Source organism: Hevea brasiliensis, chromosome 2 (assembly GCF_030052815.1).
Source record: "Hevea brasiliensis isolate MT/VB/25A 57/8 chromosome 2, ASM3005281v1, whole genome shotgun sequence".
Classification (NCBI taxonomy): Eukaryota; Viridiplantae; Streptophyta; class Magnoliopsida; order Malpighiales; family Euphorbiaceae; genus Hevea; species Hevea brasiliensis.
The window spans coordinates 10,172,179-10,193,176 of NC_079494.1; the positions used below are offsets into that span (position 1 = coordinate 10,172,179).

Consider the following 20,998-nt stretch of genomic DNA (forward strand, 5'->3'; position numbering starts at 1 on the left):
TTTTGACCTATTTCTCCCTTTACTTCCAACTTCTCTTCTCCATTGAAACATACAATTTCAAAAGATTCAATACTTATTCTAACTTCCGATAGTAACTAACCAAAAAAATTCCTAGCGTTATTCCTAAAATAACTACACATTCTAACTATTCCACCAATAATTAGCATAGGTAAAAGCAAGCATTTGCTTGTGCTTTATTCATAAGATTTTTAGATTTATGTCTTAGATTTCATTATAATTTTGAATCACTCAATTTAGAGGTCTAAATCATTAGTTATAGACAAAATACCATGTACTGTTCCTGGGTGTCTTATCTTGAGATTTTCAGGTTTCCAGATTTTTACTTGAACTTGCACTCAATATCCAAGCACTTCACACTCAGAATTGGCACAAGGTCTCTAAAGCAATTTCAAGGTTTATGTCTTAAGAAAATTTTGGTTCAAATTTCATCTCAATTGGAGTTGTATAACTCAACTTATAGGCAAATTAGTACCAGCTGTTCACAAGTCACAATTTCAAATTCTTAGTCAATTATGGCCAATAGGGCAGCAAGTGAAAAATTCTACCAAAAATTATAGAAATAGGATTTGGTTGTCATATTTTCCAAAAATCAACTTTCACATGTCTATTTAAATCTCCAATTTGAAGTACATCAAAATCAGAGCTCTGTTTCAAGTTATGACTAGAAATATGCAACCTACTCTAGATTCCAGTCTCAGTCAGAGTAGTAATAAGAAATGCAAAAATATCATCATACAGCCAATAAAATCAATTCTTGGCCATAACTACAAAGTTTTAGAGCTCTCATCAAGCTTTCCAGTAACTTAAGAATCACACCATTTTGAGTTCTGTAGCTCAAGATATGAATTTTTAAAATTGGCTATCCTTTTTCTGGAAATCATCAAGTTAGTTTTTCCAAAGTTGAGTAATAGAAAGTTTTGCTTTCAAACACCATCCTAACAGGGGAATTAGGACTGGCACAAAACTACAAAGTTTTAGAGCATTCTCTAAGGTTTCTATAGGCATAAGAATCTCAACAATTCAATATTCCTAGCTCAAGTTATGAATTTTCAAAAATGACTGTCTCAGCAGCCTTCTGGATAGAACCAAACCCTAACACACACTTACAAGCTATCTCTATCATTCTTTTGTATTTCTTTCCTATCCCTAATGAAATTCCTACTCAAACATGATCAAAATAAGTAAGTTATAACACTAACCTTGGTTGAATCTAGCTGCTGCCCTTTGTTCCCTTTAAATCTTCTCTAATCCTTTAAGCAATCACTTCCTTCAAGCTTGATCTTTTAACTCTTCTTGCCCCCTTGTGCTTAAGCTTTTAGAGTGTTGCTTTCTAGGGTTTGATTTGGGGTTATTCTCCTTCAATTTTTCAAAAAATCGGCTTTTGAAAGAGGAAAACGAAAATGGGAAATTAATGGGGTGTTGGCCGGTTGGAATGGGGAAATAAGAAAGGGTATTGTCCTTTGGTTTTTACCCATTGGTCCTTAGTGAGCTTTCAACTTCTAATTGGTTGTTCATTTATCATTTCTAATTTTTCCCCTCACTTTAAAATTTATTCAACTTTTTCCTCCTATCTTTTAATTGCCCCTAAAATTTTTTAATTAATTTAATTTAATCCTTAAATTCTTGGTGATCACTTCCTATGTATGGGTGAAAGTGATTGCACACACTACTAATTTTACAATTTATGTGAGTACCTTTTTTTTTTTTTTTTTAAGTAAGGTGAGAACATTGAAATGAGGATGAGGGTGTTACAACACTACAAGAAAAAAGGACATTTGAAACCGAATATTCGGTTTCAAATCAGTGAAAATCGGTTTCTAAATACATTTAGAAACCAATTTGAAACCGAATTATTCAGTTTTAAATCCGCAAGTTTCTAAATAAATTTGAAACGGAAAATGGTGTCTGTTTCAAATTCTGAAACTGTTTTCAAACCACTATTCCGTTTCAAATTTAGAAACCACATATATTCGGTTTCAAAATCCGTTTCAATTTAAAAACTGATATTTTGGTTTCAATTTTTTTGAAACAGAAATTCCGTTTCAAATCGGTTTCTAAATTCTGAAACCGATCCTTATGCTATTGGATTAGAAATGGAAAAATTCGTTTCTAATCCGTTTCAAATTACTAGTAGAAAATTTTTATTTTTTTATTTAATATATTATTTCCTGTATTGAAGCATATAATATAATATTAATTTTAAATGCTCAATATCAGAATATTTATAATATCAGGCTGTCAAATATCAAATATCAAATATCAGTCAATATTATATATAAATATGACAGTGAAGGGTTATGACAATAATGTACTGTATGGAAAAATAAAATATCATAATAACAAAAAAACAAGCTACTTGTCATCAACAAGATCATCACTCATCACCACTATCAGCCTCTCTACCATCATCTTGATGAGTTGCATCTGGAGTTGGGGTTGTAAACTGCGTACCCTGCATCATTTGTGACATCATGTTTTGCATCATTTGTTGCATGCGCTCCTCCAGTGTCTGCTCACGTTGTCTGTATCTCTCCTCTAGCATCAACTCGCGTTGTCGGTCTCTCTCCTCCATTGCAACCAAACTATCCTTGAGCGTTGCAACAGTCTGATGCAATTGTTGAATCTCTTCCTCCATTGCCTCCGATTGAGCGCAATAGGATGCAGTAGAAGATGATCCATGTGATGAGCTAGGGTAAAAAATTGATGCTTGAGATCCAATGCCATAAACCCTGTTTTTCTTCTCCCCCCCCCACAACTTGATAATATAGTGCGACCTCATCTACAACAGGAGGGTCATTGCACCCCTCTTGTGGTTGAGACGATTGCTCCTTAAGCGCCAAAAAAGCATCCTGCATAAGTTAATACACATATTTTAAATTTATTTTTCTTGGCCATCGAATAAACAAACTCACTTATTCATTTTTTTGGTATAATTGAAAGACATAAAATACTTGTTCACTTACCTTAATTGATTGCGCTCGTGAATCAACCATATCAGAGGTGCCTTTCCCAGTGTGGGTCTTATGGAAAAGTTCATAAGGAAAAGGTCTTCGGCCAAGCTGGGCTTCCTGAAAAGATATAATGATTTTAGTGATGTTTATAATAATGTTCAATTATATGCTACTACTACGTAGATAGACAATAACAAAACCAGTAAATATGAAATCATTACCATTCTATCTGCGTGAGTAGCATGTGAAACTGAACCCCCTGTGTGTCTAGAGATGCCTGCCCCAACTCCCCCTATCTCACTACAGCGGTTAGCAGTGAACTGATGGCTCTTGGCTTTAAACTCTGGGCTACTCCATGCCTCCTTCCATTTTTGCATTGTACTATTAGGCACAATGACCTTGGATTTTCCTTTCCTGACATTGCACATTAGCGCCTTGTAGCGCTCTGCAGCCTTACGCCTCCAAGCTTCCTTTACTAGTGGAGTCACCTCTTGCCAATCAAAGTATTTCTGTTATAAAACAAATAAAAATTAAGACAGTTGTATTAGTATGATAATATTTTAGAAAAAAATTGACAGCATTTCCCCTTAATTTTGGACAATCCAGCCTAGTTATTAGGTATTAATTGCACCTGTTAAAAACACTTCATATATTCTCAACAACAAATAACATCCACCCCAACTACAACAACTCACAACAATATATATTTTCAACATCCTCAACACACAAGCTGTACATAGAACATTTAAGAATTAATATACTTCAATTGTGTTCTTTTACATTAATTCACAAATTCTCATCACTTAAATGATATTTGTTCGTAGCATTCTTTTTTGAGGTTTCATAAACTATGCAAATTAGTTATCTGATAGTTAATTATATTTAAATATTTATTTTATTACCTGAAATTCATCCCAATAAAACTCTTTTATTTCAGGCGTGATAGTTTTCCAACAGTGCCCCTCTGGGTCCATCCTCTCCTTGAAGATATTCTTCATCTTCTTAGCACATTCCTCAGATGGATGTAACCTGTACAAAAGAAAGACAGCAAATATATTGATTTTATGTAAATGTAGAAACATGGTACTTCAATTGCCAATAATATGTAATACCAAATCATAGATAAAGTTAATTAATTTTTAATACTTACGTGCCATTAATGAGCTTTATTCGTTTCTTTCTTCCAAATGTAGTGAGTGATAGGCCATCCATTGATGATATTGGTGCTGCCCCAACTAAATGACCTTCATGACCAGAGGTTGATCCAATTGCAGGCTCAGAAGATGGGGTAATAGGTGGTGGCGGTGGAGGTGTAGCTCGTTCTTTGTGTTGAAGCGATGAGCCCCTCTGGATCAGTGTCGACCTCCCGGTGGATCGTGAAGGAACTGAGGTGACCTGTGTAGATTGTTCTAGTTGATCATTGGGCTCATCACCGCAGTGAATCGCCTTGACTGTGAATGACCCAACAAACCTCCCCTGCGACCGTTGCCTTGCATCCTGCATAAATAATTGTATTAATTAGTTAGCTTCATTCAACTTATGATACATAATACAGACGAAATTTTCCAATAGTTATAATTTATACTTCAAGTTTAGAAATATAAATTCATTAAGAGAAATACCTAATTCTAATTAGTATCACTATCATATACATCATCGCATTCCTCATCGCTTTCTGAGTCCAACTCAAGCTCTTCTTCATCTTCAACATCCTCTTCATTAATTTCAACTAGAACACCATTTTGATCATTCAAATATTGTTGTTGATCATCATCATCATCAATTTGAATCAAAGGGACTTCCATTTCATCTTCTTGAAATGGTTCTTCCCGTGCAGGGGGGGTTGTCACATTCACTTGCTCAGGAAGATCAATAACAGATCTCGCTTTGATTTTAAACACGGCCCACCAATCATCCTTGTCACGCTTTAAACTTGGATACATGGAATAATTCACCTGAGCAGCTTGGATAGCAAGAACAAATGGTTCATACCTATTGAAGGATCTTTTATGATTAATATCCACAAGTTTATATTTTGGATGAATCTTTGTTCCCACATTTGGTGTTGGATCAAACCAATCACATTTAAACAATACAGTTCTTTTGATTGGTAATCCAGGGTACTCCAATCGTAGCACTTCAATTAATTGTCCATAGTAGTCACTTTCATTAGTACTGTAATTAGTCCCCTTGATACATACCCCACTGTTCATCGTTGCCCTATGCGAACCATGACTTTTAGTGTGAAATTTATAACCATTAACTACATAACTATTGTAGGACATAACACTTCTTAATGGACCCTTTGATAGATCCTTTAAAAACTGGCTTGATATATTGTTGGAGGGATTGTGAACATATTTATTGAACCACTTATCAAATTCACGCTCTAGTTTCTCATCAACTTGTTTATCAATGATATTTGGATTGGCCATGTGTAACTCATTAACAAAAATGCTGCACACAATGAAAATAGTTAATTACATGTTTGGAATCAATAATGGCATTGCAACAATTATAATAATTGAATATTAGAAAAACTTACTCAATGTACGGTTTTACTTCTATACAATTCAACAAGATGTACATTTGTGCTGCTTGAAATTCTTGTTCTGTGAGATATCTAACCTTTCCTTTTCCCAGTGGCCTACCGGAATGAGTGAAAATTGATAGATTCCCTATATGTTCATCCATATGTTCGACTGTATCATCATTGCGTGGAACCTTTCGATGCCTTGTGTTGACATGGGGTTCAAAGTAATGAGCGCAGAATGACGATGCTTCTTCAACTAAGTATGCATTGCATATGGAACCTTCCACTTTGGCTTTATTTTTCACATTATTTTTTAACTTCCTAAGGTACCTGTGCCATTTACTATTTAGTCACAACAAAGTTTTTATTTCTCCATGTAATGATAGTATACAACAATACATTAAACTAGTTACCTTTCAAATGGATACATCCACCGATATTGCACAGGACCAGCAATCCATGCTTCATAAGCCAAATGCACTGGGAGATGTTCCATGGAGTCAAAGAAACTTGGAGGGAATATACGCTCTAGTTTACATAATATTATAGGAATCTCTTCATTGAGCTGTAGCATGGCTTCTTCTCTAAGTGTTGTTGAAGTTAACTCTCTAAAGAAATTGCTCAATTCGGTCAATGGTTGCCACACATTTTTTGGAAGCAATTCCCTAAATGCTATTGGGAGTAATCTTTGCATAAAGACATGACAATCATGGCTTTTCATCCCAAACAACTTTAGTTTTCGCATGTCTATACACCTACCCATGTTTGACACATAACCATCTGGGAATATAAGATTTTTAAGCCATTCACACAACACTGCTTTTGATTGTTTGTCTAATGTGTAACATGCTTTAGGATACTTTCCTGTTACCATATCCCTCTCTAACTCAGGTCGGTGACAAAACTCTTTCAAATCTTCCCTTGATTTTGCATTGTCCTTCGTCTTCCCTTCAACATTCATCACAGTATTAAAAATATTTTCAAATACATTTTTCTCTATATGCATGACATCCAGGTTGTGGCGAAGCATGTTAGTACTCCAATATGGCAAATCCCAAAAAATGCTCCGTCTCTTCCAACCCGTGTTTTTTGCTTTGCAACTATTATTCTCATCTGCACCCATATCTGTGACACACATTAATCCTAGATGTTCTATTTGTTCTAAAATTTCCTCACCAGATAGAATGGGGGGAGCACTTTTTGTAACTATCGGGAGCACTTTTTGTAACTATCTTGTTCTTTCTAAAAGCAATTTTATTCCGTCTGAAAGGATGGTTAGCTACTAAGAATTTACGGTGATTGTCAAACCATGATTGTTTACCACCCTTTGTCAATGTGAATGCATCTGAATCATCCCTACAATACGGACAAGCAGTCTTGCCTGCTGTGCTCCAACCGGATAACATTGAATATGCAGGGAAATCACTTATTGTCCATAATAAAGCAACCCTCATATTAAAATTATTCTTCTTTGATGCATCATATGTCTCAACTCCAACTTCCCACAACTGTTTCAACTCTGCAATAAGGGGCTGTAAGTACACATCCAATTTGTCTTTTGGGTTTCTTGGACCAGGAACTATTACCGTTAGGAACATATACTCTTCCTTCATACATAACCAAGGAGGCAAATTGTAAGGAGTGACAATGACTGGCCAAGATGAATATTGTTGTCCAGACTGACCGAATGGTTGAAACCCATCGGTGCCTGAGCCTTACATTAGAACCTCGACAAATGAAGGATGTGTTTTATTAAAATGCTTCCATGTAATTGCATCTGAACAATGACGCATTACCCCATCTTCATGGTCATGCTCAGCATGCCATCTCATTTCTTTTGCTGTTGCATTCGAAGCATATAATCTTTGCAATCTCTGTGTGAGAGGAAAGTAGTACATTTTCTTATGTGGCACATTGGTTTGAAAATTAGAAGAGCCTCGACTATGTCGCTTGAACCGTGGATGGTCACAAAATTTACAATTCGTTAACTCACTATCTTCAGCCCAATATAACATACATCCATTAGTACAACAATGAATCTTCTCAACAGGTAGGCCCAATGCTCGGACCAACTTCTTCGTACTGTAAAAGTTTTCAGCCATTAAATTTTCATCCGGTAACACCTCTTTCATAAGTTGACAAATGTCATCAAAACACCTTTCTGACAAATGATGTTCTGCCTTGATGTTCAACATCCTTGCAACAACTGAGAGCTGCGAATGGCTTTCACAACCTGGCCACACCTCTTGATTAACAGCTTGTAACATGTCATATAATTTTTGAGCTGATGGATTTGGAGGCTCCTCCATTACATCCTGAAAGAAATCAGGACCTGCTGCATCCATTACCAATTGCTCATAGGTATTGCTTGTGCTATTATCAACCTCTTGAACAGACTCCGCTGTCATAACATTTATGTTTTGACTATCAATATTACTTGTGCGGGGTTCCCCATGTAGAATCCATTTATAATAATATGGCACGAATCCATGCTTCATCAAATGTAACCGAATTGTATTCTCATCAGCATAATTACGATTCTGACACTTTCGATGATTACATGGACACTTCAGTTTATCCCCATCCATCCACTCTGGATGTTGCTTAGCAAATGTTATGAATTGTTCAATACCTTCTATGAATTCTGAGGTCAATAGACCATCTTTTAACCTAGCATACATCCATCTCCGATCTGATCCCATTTTGCTAATAGCTGTGTAATAATTAAGTGAATATTAGTAATGATATGTCATATATCAGGATTACATCATATCCCCAATCATGCGTTGAAAGGTAAGGCCCTAACCCAATTAGAATTGTATCATCTCTACCGATAACAGACAGATAATGACATGTCATATATTTGTAAAAATTCCGGCAGCATCTCCCATTAGTTCTCCAAGTGCACAACATAAAATTTGCACCCAGAGAACAATGTGAGATGTTACGAAATTTCTACAAATAGAAAAAATTATCACCTCAAAAATTGATATGCATGCATCTACAAATTAAAACGCCATATTAAAATATTACTTACCTGTGTGATACTGAAAGCAAGGGACAAAGTAACGAGAGATAGTGACCAAAAGAGAGTGAGACAGACTGTAGTTCCAAAAAAAAAAAAAAAAATTCTGTCAGTAAATTCTTGTATAAAATTTAACACTCAAAATTAAATAAATAAATAAATAACTACATTAAATGGCATAATAGTGTAAAATTAAAAAACATAATAATCATTAAAATTAAAGGACATGAAAAAATAGATATTAGTATAGCAATAAAATAAACATACAATCCTTTATTTGTAATTAAATATGTAAGTTTGGTTGCTAATTTACATCTGAACTATTTGGGTGTACTCATCCACAACTAATAGCCTAATAAATAACTATAAAAATAATTTTTTATTTTATTTTTAAAAAAGCTTATTTTGCTTTTATAATTTTTTTATATGTATTATTTTTTTATTTTTTTATAATAATATGATTAATTTATTATTATTATTATTATTATTATATTTGTAAATCAAATAAAAATATGACTTTTATTATAAAGAAAAAGCATAGAAAATAACTTAAAACTGTTTTTTAAATATTAGTTAAATTTTAATATATATATATATATATATATATATATGAGTTGAATATATTAGTGTCAGGAAAATCTGAAGTTCACAAACCATTAAATGCATGAGTGATACAAAGCACCAGTTAAACTAGAAGATGCTGCACCTCCCATTTTAAGGTCGGCCACTTGACCTATGGCATTAAATGATGTGTGCTCTCAATATAAATCCTGCATGCTGATATTGTGCTACAAATAAATATGGCCAAAGTTTTATTCCATTCCATTTAATTGGAAGTACAATCTCACTCCATCCCCAGAAGAGTACACACTTTTACGGTTATTTCCAAAATAAATTGATGTACTTTTCACGTTTATACACTACTCATTCATGTAATCAGTATTTACTTTAGGAAACAGCAACGCTCTTTAGATGCAAAATGCTGATAATGCAGAATTATGCATTATCAGCACTAAACTAAAACAACACACTTCATTAAAGGCTAGAATCATATTAATGATCAATGCCATAAAAACTTTTTTAATGGTTGAAACATCATTGCTTAAGAGAACAAAACATTATAATGGCCATGCTGATCTGAAATAGACCATGAGTTATGTCACTCAAGTAGGGAAAAGAGTTACTGTTATTTGATACCAACTTGCTTTCAAGCAGGTGATCGCCATATTCAACCCTCATAAGGACTTAAACCCAAGAAAAAAAATAGTAACCAAGAATCATCGTCAATCTTGTGGCATATGATGTGGCAAATAGATAAGATCCATAGCGCCTATATCAGGTGAATTCATCTAACAAGTGACCTTACCAAATAAAGTCTCTTTAAGCTATTAAGCAAAATTAGTGCTTGCAAATGATAGCTGACTTCTATAAAATTACATATTAGAAATATTTCTTAGCATAATTATGCATTACAGAGCTCAAAACCCAATTTTGTAGGGTATTAACTATTAAAAGGCATTGAAACGCAGGAGACACCTTCTCACATGTTCGACCTTCAATCTCCAAGCATATTTTCAGTTGGTACTTTACATTACTCTGACTAGTTACCCATTTACCTTCCTTTCAAAAACCATCAGCCTCTAATTTATCAGCCCCCTTGAAATCCACAGCTAGCTTACAAACTTTCTAGTATAAACAATGAACTCAAATTTCTAACTAATACACCGAAAAAATTCCCCATATTTCGGAACACATTCTCGCAGTGAGACTAAGTAAGCTCATCCTTGTCCAGAGTCGAGCATAATTTAGTCTAATCAACTTGTTAATGAAGAGATATCAGATCAAGAGAGACATCAATTCCCCAAATCTAGCGAACAGACATGCATTTATCAATTCATCCATCCCGGTACTAAGACCGGGAACCTATACTCGGCTCAAGAAACCCAGTAGAGCTTTAAACAAAAAGACAAGTTAGACAAATCAGTAACTAAATATAGAAAGAAAACATATGCTCACCAGAAGGCTTATTAGAAGAGAAAACCGAATGACCACCAAGAAAGCTTCAAATTAACGCCGGAACTGTATAATTAAGCTCCAAAAAACTAACAGATAATAAAATCCCACCACAAAAGGCAACAAAAGCAAATCACACAGTACATATTTAATAAGCAATGAATTTTTGACTTCAATCCAAAATTTCAACCTGCAATTTTCTAGAAAAACACCTCAAATCTAAAGGTCTAAATTAATACATAAAGAAGCAACAAAACCCAAATCTCCCTTTATAACCATTGTCCCAAAAGAACAAATCTCCCTACAAATCAATGGTCAATGAACTCAAAATAGAAGAAGCAAGCACAAATCTAGCAATTCAAAGAAAAACCCCTAACTACAATATGATAACAGTGGTCCACATAGAGTATAGGAGAAAACAAAAGAGTAAACGCAGAAAGAAGGAATAAAAAAAAAACAAATAAACAAAAAAAGAGAGTGAGAGAGAGGGAAATAGAAAATTACAGGAGCTTCACTTGAAAATAGAGGTAAAAATGCACAAAATTTGAACGATGAGCTTCGTGAAGGAATGCAACAGCAAGCTTGACAGCAAGACACTCGTTCAACTGAGGGCGTCGCGTCTAGGAGTGATCGAAACTTTAAGAAGCAAGGGGCGGCAATGAAGAACAGAGGAGCGTTTTAGGTTTGTTAAGGTCACCTATCCTTAAAACTACGTAGTTTTATGTAATTTAGCACTCTCATTTAAAAAAAAAATTTCTATTTTATTTGTTATTTTATAAAATTATGAAAATATTAATTATTTTTTAACTTTACTTTAATTATTATTATTCTCAATATATTTATTTTTTTCACATATTTTTACATTTCAATGATATTATAAAGAAATTTTAATTAATTTTTAATATTATTTTTATAAAAATATTTATCCAATAATTTTTTAATTCTTATAAAAAATTTTAAAAATTATTGACATAGAATGGAGCTAGTATTAAATTAGTATTTACTTGTAAATATTTTTTTATTTTTATAAATATAATTAATTATTGATTTAAATTATTTTAATAGCGTAAGTTTATGAAAGACATTTCTCTAGAATAGTATAAAAAATTAATATAGTTGAAAAAAAATTAATATAATATATATATTTGAAATTAAATTATCCCCTATAGTTTTATGAAAATAAAATTAATATAATTCTATATAATTAAAATTAAAATTACTCAACTCAACTCAACTAAGCCTTTATCCCAAAAATTTGGGGTCGGCTATATGGATTCGCTTTTTCCACTCTAAACGATTTTGGGTTAAATCCTCAGAAATGTGTAATGCTTCTAAGTCATGCTGTACTACTCTCCTCCAAGTCAATTTAGGTCTACCCCTTTTTTTCTTTCTATCCTCTAGCCTAATGTGCTCTACTTGTCTAACTGGAGCCTCCGTATGTCTACGCTTCACATGACCAAACCACCTCAACCTCCCTTCTCTCAACTTATCTTCAATTGGCACCACTCCTACCTTTTCTCTAATACTTTCATTACGGACTTTATCTAGTCTAGTATGACCACTCATCCACCTTAACATTCTCATCTCTGCAACTCTTATCTTAGATGCATACGACTCTTTCAGTGCCCAACACTCACTACCATATAGCATAGCCGGTCGTATGGCTGTACGGTAAAATTTTCCTTTTAATTTATTGGGAATCTTACGATCACATAAAACTCCCGTGGCACGTCTCCACTTCAACCATCCGGCTTTAATCCTATGACTAACATCCTCCTCACATCCCCCATCTACTTGAAGGACTGAGCCTAGATATTTAAAGTGATTACTTTGGGACAGTGCCGCTCCATTCAAACTAACTCCTTTCTTATCACCAGTTTGGCCTTCACTGAACTTGCAATGCATGTATTCTGTCTTCGTTCTACTTAACTTAAAACCCTTTGACTCTAGAGTACTTCTCCAAAGTTCTAGCTTCCTATTGACTCCTTCTCGTGTCTCATCTATCAGAACAATATCATCCGCAAACATCATGCACCAAGGAATACTCTCTTGTATATGTTTCGTCAGTTCATCTAAAACTAATGTAAAAAGGTAAGGGCTTATGGCTGATCCTTGGTGTAATCCAATTGAGATCGGAAAATCTCTTGTGTCCCCTCCCACTGTGCGCACAATAGTAGTTGCTCCTTCATACATATCTTTCAATACTTGTATGTACCTAATAGATACCCTCTTTTGTTCTAACGCATTCCATAAGACCTCTCTTGGAACACTATCATAAGCTTTCTCCAAATCAATAAAAACCATGTTTAGATCTTTCTTCCCATCTCTATATTTCTCCACCAAGCTTCTAATGATAAAGATCGCTTCCATAGTTGAACGACTAGGCATGAAACCAAATTGATTGAGAGAGATAGAAGTATCATGACGTAGTCGATGCTCCACAACTCTCTCCCACAACTTCATAGTATGGCTCATGAGTTTAATTCCCCTATAGTTTCAGCAACTCTGTATGTCTCCCTTATTTTTAAAAATAGGTACTAAAATACTCTTCCTCCATTCATCAGGCATTTTCTTTGAGTTTAGAATCTTATTAAATAATTTAGTTAACCATGACACTCCCATATCTCCCAAATACTTCCACACTTCAATTGGTATTTCATCGGGTCCACAGGCTTTACCTACTTTCATTCTCTTAAGTGCTTCCTTTACTTCTAAAGATCTAATCCTTCTAGTATAATTTACATTCTTTTCTATTGTTCTATAATCTATATTCACGCTATTTCCATTTTGACTATTATTAAAGAGATCATTAAAATAATTTCTCCATCTTTCTTTAATGTCCTCATCTTTCACCAACACTTTTCCTTCTTTATCCTTAATGCACCTAACTTGATTGAGATCTTGACATTTCTTTTCTCTACTCCTTGCTAATCTATAAATATCTTTCTCCCCTTCTTTAGTTCCAAGTTTCTCATATAACTTTTCAAAGGCCTGTGCTCTTGCTTGGCTAACTGCCTTTTTTGCCTCTTTCTTTGCTATCTTGTACTGTTCATATGCCTCATTATTATCACATTTAGGTAATTTCTTATACCATTCCCTTTTTCTCTTCACTGCCTTTTGTACTTCCTCATTCCACCACCATCTCTCTTTTGAGGGTGGTCCATGTCCTTTAGACTCCCCAAGTACTTTTCTAGCTACTTCTCTAATCTTTGATGCCATCTGTATCCACATATCATTGGCCTCCATATCTAGCTTCCATACTTCAGACTCAAGAAGCTCATTTTTGAACTTCACTTGCTTTACTCCTTTGAACTCCCACCACTTTGTTCGAGCTACACTATTTCTTCTGACCTTACTTGAATTGTTCCTAAACTTGACATCCAAGACCACCAACCTATGTTGACTTGTTAAAGCCTCTCCTAGAATGACCTTGCAATCCTTGCATAGAGCTCTATTTGTCTTCCTGGTTAAGAGGAAGTCGATTTGGCTTCTATGTTGCCCACTTTTGAAAGTCACTAAATGTGACTCTCTTTTTATAAAGTAGGTATTTGCTAGTATTAGGTCGTATGCCATAGCAAAATCCAGGATGCTTTTTCCCTCCTCATTTCGACTGCCAAAACCAAAACCTCCATGAACATTCTCATAACCTTGCCTATCACTTCCTACATGTCCATTCAAATCTCCACCGATGAAAACATTCTCTTCATTCGGTATGCTTTGCATTAAATCATCCATATCTTCCCAAAACCTTTGTTTACTCTCCTTTGTCTAGTCCTATTTGTGGGGCATAAGCACTAACTATATTTATTGTTTCTCCGTCTAGTACTAGCTTTACTAGTATAATTCTATCTCCTACTCTTTTCACAGCTACTACTGCGTCTTTCAATGTCCTATCTATGATTATACCCACTCCGTTCTTGTTTCTCTCCTTTCCGGTAAACCACAATTTGTAACCTGAATTACCCACTTCCTTACTTTTCTCTCCTACCCATTTAGTCTCCTGAATGCAAGCAATATTCACCCTTCTCCTTTCCAAGGTATCCACAAGCTCCATTAATTTTCCTGTAAGTGATCCAACATTCCAAGTACCAACCCTGATCCTCCTCCTATCCTGCTCCTTCCTAATTTGTCTCCTTCTATGATATCTTCTATTATTTTCTATATCTATCTTGTGTTCTGTTCCACTATTTGTTCTATTATCTGTCCTATGGACTAACTTCTTTACCCACACCCGTCCATGATGTGGGAACCCTTGCTCACTTAACACCACACCCGGGCGCCGGCATGGCGCGTCGCTTTCGGTGAACGCCCTACACCCTTGCATATTTATCACTACACCCGGGCTCCGATATAGCGCGTCGTTAGTAGAGGACGCCCCAACGTTTATATCATTTGAATCCATATCATAGGGTGTGACGAAATTTTTACGCTGGTTGTCACCTACCGCAACCCTCCTCCTTTATCCAGGCTTGGGACCGGCTAAGCGCAAACTACTTAGGCGGAGTTAATTAAAATTAAAATTAAATAAAAATAATTAGATAACACTTTAATTTTTGAAACCGAAAGCTATCGGTTTCTAAATATAACTAAAAGAATTAGAAACCGATATAAATCGGTTCCTAATTTATTTTAAAATTTCATTGATTTTGAAACCGACAGAAATCGGTTTCTAACTTTACTTTAAAATTTATTAAATCAAATATATAATAGATAAATTTTGAAACCGAAAGTTATCAGTTTCTAAGCATCGGTGAAGAAATTAGAAACCGATAATAATCGGTTTCTATTTTGAAAATTTAGTAAATAATATAGAAATTATAAATATAATTAGAGAACAATTTAATATTTGAAACCGAAAGCAATCGGTTTCTAAATTACTTTGAATTAGAAACCGACATAAATCGGTTTCTAAATATAATAAAAGAAAATAGAAACCGATAGGAATCGGTTTCTAACGTTTTAAGTAAAATTTGAAACCGAAAGCAATCGGTTTCTAAATTTATGAGTAATTAGAAACCGAAAGGAATCAGTTTCTATTTTATTTTAAAATTTAGTAAATAAAATAGAAATTACATTACTTTTGAAACCGATATAAATCGGTTTCTAAATTTTTAGGTAATTAGAAACCGATATGAATCGGTTCCTAATTTATCCTTAAAATTTAATAAATAAAATTAATGATTAGATTTATTTTGAAACCGAAATAAATCGGTTTCTAAATATAACAAAGGAAAATTGAAACCGATAGGATTCGGTTTCTATACAGACTTTAATTTTTAGTAAATAAAATGGAAATTATATGAATGTTGAAACCGATACGAATCGGTTTCTAAATATAAATAGATAATACTTTTATTTTGAAACCGAATGAAATCGGTTTCTAAATTAAAGTGAAAGAAATTAGGAACCGATATATTCGGTTTCTAATATGACAAATATTAGAAATGGAAAATTATTCGGTTTCAAAAATCGGTTTGTAATCGGTTTATAAACAGTTGCTAAATTTGCCATCAAAATGTTCTTCATAATTTAGAAACCGACGAGTTTCCGTTTCTAATTTCGGTTTCTAATCAGTTGCTATTTGGTTTTTAATGTATTTAAGTTGTTCTACCAGATTTCCGTTTCAAAATCCGTTTCAAATTATAAACCGATATAAATCCGTTTCTAAATTCGGTTTCTATTCTGATATTTTCTTGTAGTGCAAGGTTTGTCCCATCTCGAAGGTCTCGACATGGTAAGTTTATCGGTGGTCTCAGATTGCTAATCCAATAGCCGGATCATTGGGAAAATGACCAAAAAGCCACTATTTTCTCTCTCTTCCACCTTACTGGAAATACCACCATTCCGGGCATGGTTGGTCAGAAAAGAAATCATAGAGGAAGGGGAGTCAAACACTGATTTCAGATCTGTCATCTAATGTGTAGATCACAGAAAAAAGGACGCTAGAAGTTTCTCTCTCCTCTCTCTCTCTCACTCTCTGTCTCTAAGACCACCAAAAAAACACCACCTTCCACTGCCTACCTTGCTCTTGCTACGTCGCCGGATAGTGCTGGGTGGCTTAGGTTTCGCTAGTCTCCGTTAGACGGGAGGGTGGCCGCCAAAAAAAGGAAAGAAAGGGAGAGAAGGGAAGATGGGGAGAAATGGCATAGGGGGAATGGGGGAGGGGTAGCTGGGTTTAAAAAAAAATTTTGATTCTTTAATTACTTGCTAAGACCCTAAACTTCTTAAAACTTTTCAAAAACAAGTTCTAAAATCTTTTCAATTTGGGTCCTAAAATACAAAAATATTTATAATTAAATAATAAAACATATAATAATAATAATAATAATAATAATAATAATAATAATAACAACAACAACAACAACAACAACAACAACAACAACAACAACAACAACAACAACAACAACAACAACAACAACAACAACAACAACAACAATAACAACTAAATCAAATCTTAGAACCAAAGTTAACAATAATGAAATAATATACTTTGTTATTTGATTTAATATTAATCTTCAAAACTAATCATTTAAATTAAAATTAGACTGTTAAATAATTCATAAAATATGTTTAGAAATAATATATATATATATATATATATATATATATATATATATATATATATATATATATAAATGAAAGTATTACAAGATTATAAATTAGTTAGATAATATTAAAATAATATATAAATACTATAAAAATATAAAATTTATATTTTAAAATTCAGGTTATTACATTCTTCTTCCTTAAAAAAATTCATCCTTGAATTTTAAGTAAAAAGCGCCAAGAAAAAGAAGGTGGTTGGTCATTGCTCCTCAAACTCTACTTATGCTGTCGAACCCGTTCTACTATTCTTTAACTTTGTTATAGCACCTTAGCCATCATCATCCTCAGGTAATGAAACTCTTATCTCAAACCACTCCTTAATCTTTTTCTAACATCTCTTGTACTCTTTATACTTTTACTACACTCTAATGTAGTAGCTTGAAGATCTAGCCTCTATTCCCTTCTGATACCAATCTTTATGGCGCACAAAAGTGAGTCATACTGCTTGCTTAACAATGTCTCATGAAACACCATTATAAAATAACTACCTTTGCATGCACCTTACCCGAGATCATTGCTGATCCTGTTGGCCATTGAAGCTTTGGCAAGACTTCTCTCCATGTTTAAAGTGTTGTACTTCTTAATTCCATGATATTGTGAACTTCTCACATACATTCTTCATTAACAATGTCCTTGTACCAACTCCTATCCATCTTAAGTAAACCACTATTCTCTAGCCTTTCTCTTATCCTACATTTTCATTGCTTTCTCTTTCCTATTTTTGCTACTATTAATATCCTCACTAATAATTGTACTTCCACTCTAACCCTTGCCTTGAGTTTTGAGGTTATAGTAGCAATAGTACTTAATGGTCCATCTTGTCTATCTTCTACCTTGTCCTTTCTCACCTTTGAGCCTCTTCCTTTAAAGATATCCATCCCATTAGCATTAACTTTAACCTTCTTTTATTTCTTAGTCCTAGAATGATTGCTAGCTCTATTAACTCTAGAATTCTAACTCTGCGATTAGCTCATACCAGCACATCTTTCATATAGTATCACACTACGGTACCAACTTATTATTCATATTATGGAACATAGGCAATTCACCATGGATAATTCTTCCTAAACTGCCTTCCCCTACACAATCATCAAAACATTATCATTCCGTACTACTGATTATAGGAAATTGCCTACCATGGTTAGATAGATGCCCTTGAATCTATTGGTTCCACCGGAACTGATAGGGTAGTGGTAAACGCGTGTTTTGTCACAATCCCCAACTAGATACTTTACAAGTTCATTCTCCTTAACATAGCCAAATCTATTACTCATAGCTTTCCAAACTTCAACCTTAAATTTATCGATATCTCTTGATCCTCCTATACAAATTTCATCATCTTTTTGCAATTATTGTGCTCTTTATAAGATATCAGCTGCACCTGCCCTTTGTTATACTGTTGTCTCACCTGACATATCATGTTGTTATATATTATCTTCACTTACACTCTATTCGTTTTCTATATTATCATCATTTTTCTTGTGTCCCTTATACTCTGCCATGTTTTAGAAGATACCTTTCACTGACAAATTCTTCTAGAGCTAACTTTAGCCTTAACAATAATCATTCCTTTAATCCTTGTACTTTCCAGTGACTTGTGAGGAACATCTAACCCATCTTGTCCTTTACTATTATTCTATTACCTAGTATCATACTGTCATTCATATTTCTTTACAAAGTTACCCTATTGGTCACACTAAAAATGCTTGCATAATTCTCAATTATAGACTTTAGGTCTCACTATTCTGAATTCTAACATCAAGTCTCTATGCCATTATCCATATTCTTTTCTATCATTAGGCGTATTTGAATCCATTAAGTTTACTTTTTTTTTTTTAACTTACTACCTGCTGACTTTGCTTTTCTGTCCAATAAAACAGTTCAGTTACCATTGCACATCCTCTAGCTACTACTTGCTTTGGTTGTATATCTCACCTAACTTTCCTCATACTATCAATAAGCTAAACGGATCTTATCCCGTTGCCCCTTATGCAAATTGGGGATAGAAAACTGACAAAGTCTAACCCAAATTCTATAACTCTAAGCTCCATGTTCTGGTTCCTAATATTGCACAAACCATTACCTACTCTAAGTTTTGCACTTCTAGGTTTGATACCTAACAAACGTTCTTACTAATGTGGTTTTGTTCTAAGCTTTCTATCCTTACTTTTTAGTTAATCTTGTTTACCTTTCATATAACAACAATTTGATTTCTCTGAATTTGACCCTGTTATTCCTCATCTTGCCCTATTTTGGGCCTTTTAATTCTTCTTTAATCTATCTCTTTTATTATACCCATAACATAATTTTGACTGTAATATTCCTTAGCTCTATCCTCAATATCTAACTAGACAACTATGCTAGATAATTATACCTTATAGTGTCTCTGTCAAGTCATCTACATTTCTATACTACTCAAAATTGGTCCTCTAACCACTCTTATTAATGCTTCCATTTGCTTTCGGATGATATCTCCTGCTACATCTAAACTAATCAACTCTCATTTTTTGCACTTCTTCTATCTACTAGTATTATGTGATTTGTCTTCGCAGACTCATTGCCCTTTTTCCTTTTCTCTACTTATAGTATACTTTTATCTTGAGTAATTAGAAGTTGAGAAGGAACTCAGGGAAATAGCAGCCATGCATTCATTGTGAGATTTTTGTTCTTGTCTTTTAGGCTACAGACTACCCTCTACTACCTCGAAGAGGGGACCTGTAGGAATTCTGTTTTTCCATGTCCACTCAATTACCCAAAACCTAAGGTACTGGGTACCTAAACCCATCATTAACTCAAAAGCTTTGATACATCATGATCTTATCATTTATGATTCCCATAGTGGGACTTGTATCCTCTTTAGGATACCTGAGCCCATAACTTCCTATCATACATTATAGTACCAACACTAGTAGTAACCTTCTGTCTCTCTTGAAAAGACAAGGCCATACCCTACAACACATTGCCACATTGCCACAAAGGATATACTATTCTCACTAAACTTTAGGCAAAACATCCATTGTAATGCCTACAATTATCCAAGATCTCATACCGAAGGCCAATTGATCTCACTTAATAGTGCCATCCTTACACTGCAACCATACAAAACCTCTAATCCCATGCTAATTCTTGATATAACTCTAGCCCATGTAGGATGACCGAGTCACTAACTCTAGTTACTACCTATCTGTGATCTTTGATACTCTAGCTTAAGGGTTTAACCGATAAGTGGGAGTTCCAAACTCCTCTATAGAAATAGAACTCTGTCCTGGTATAACTATGCCAAATAGAGGTTGTCTGCAAACACCCACATCATGGAAACTTCACACAATAATCTCATGTCGGTACTGTACTCTGTAGCTTACAGCATAGGCATCAAGAACATTGCATAGGTTACTATTGTACATCATAACAGACCAGGTTTCCTAACCTCTTATCTCTCTTTAACCTATTGATACCATAAATTTACTTTGACTGGGCTATCTACTAATAACTGTTAGCAGTGGTACCCTTACCCCTATCTAAGGTAGCTATACTGCCATAACTCACCTTTATGCACATGTGCCTCACACTAGATAGGCATGCCTCTTAACCCCATACTAACTGAAACACAACATTCCTTGGAGTATGTATCCCTAAGGTAGTCTTTAACACATATATTAGCCCAAACTCACATTACCAAGTATTCCATGAAAATTGAAACACTAAATTGGAGCACCCCTACACTGCCCAAGGAAAAACACAAAATCTAGATATAAGGAATTACAAAAGAAGATGAAACAAATCCTATACTTCTCCTATGACAACTCTAGGTACACACTTTATCATGAGTCTAGAGCCTAAGCTTTGATA

The 20,998-nt window shown here is 34.3% G+C and overlaps 1 protein-coding gene across 1 annotated transcript; it reads right to left on the minus strand.

The window, feature by feature from the left end:
• Nucleotides 1-5,914: 5,914 nt before the first annotated feature.
• On the minus strand, nucleotides 5,915-8,207 carry LOC131177881 (uncharacterized). The gene is made up of 3 exons (XM_058143048.1): nucleotides 7,233-8,207; nucleotides 6,725-7,112; nucleotides 5,915-6,630 (listed from the first exon to the last, which is right to left on the minus strand). Exons 1-3 carry the CDS (start codon nucleotides 8,205-8,207, stop codon nucleotides 5,915-5,917), a joined length of 2,079 nt encoding a protein of 692 aa, XP_057999031.1.
• Between the last annotated feature and the right edge of the window lie 12,791 nt (nucleotides 8,208-20,998).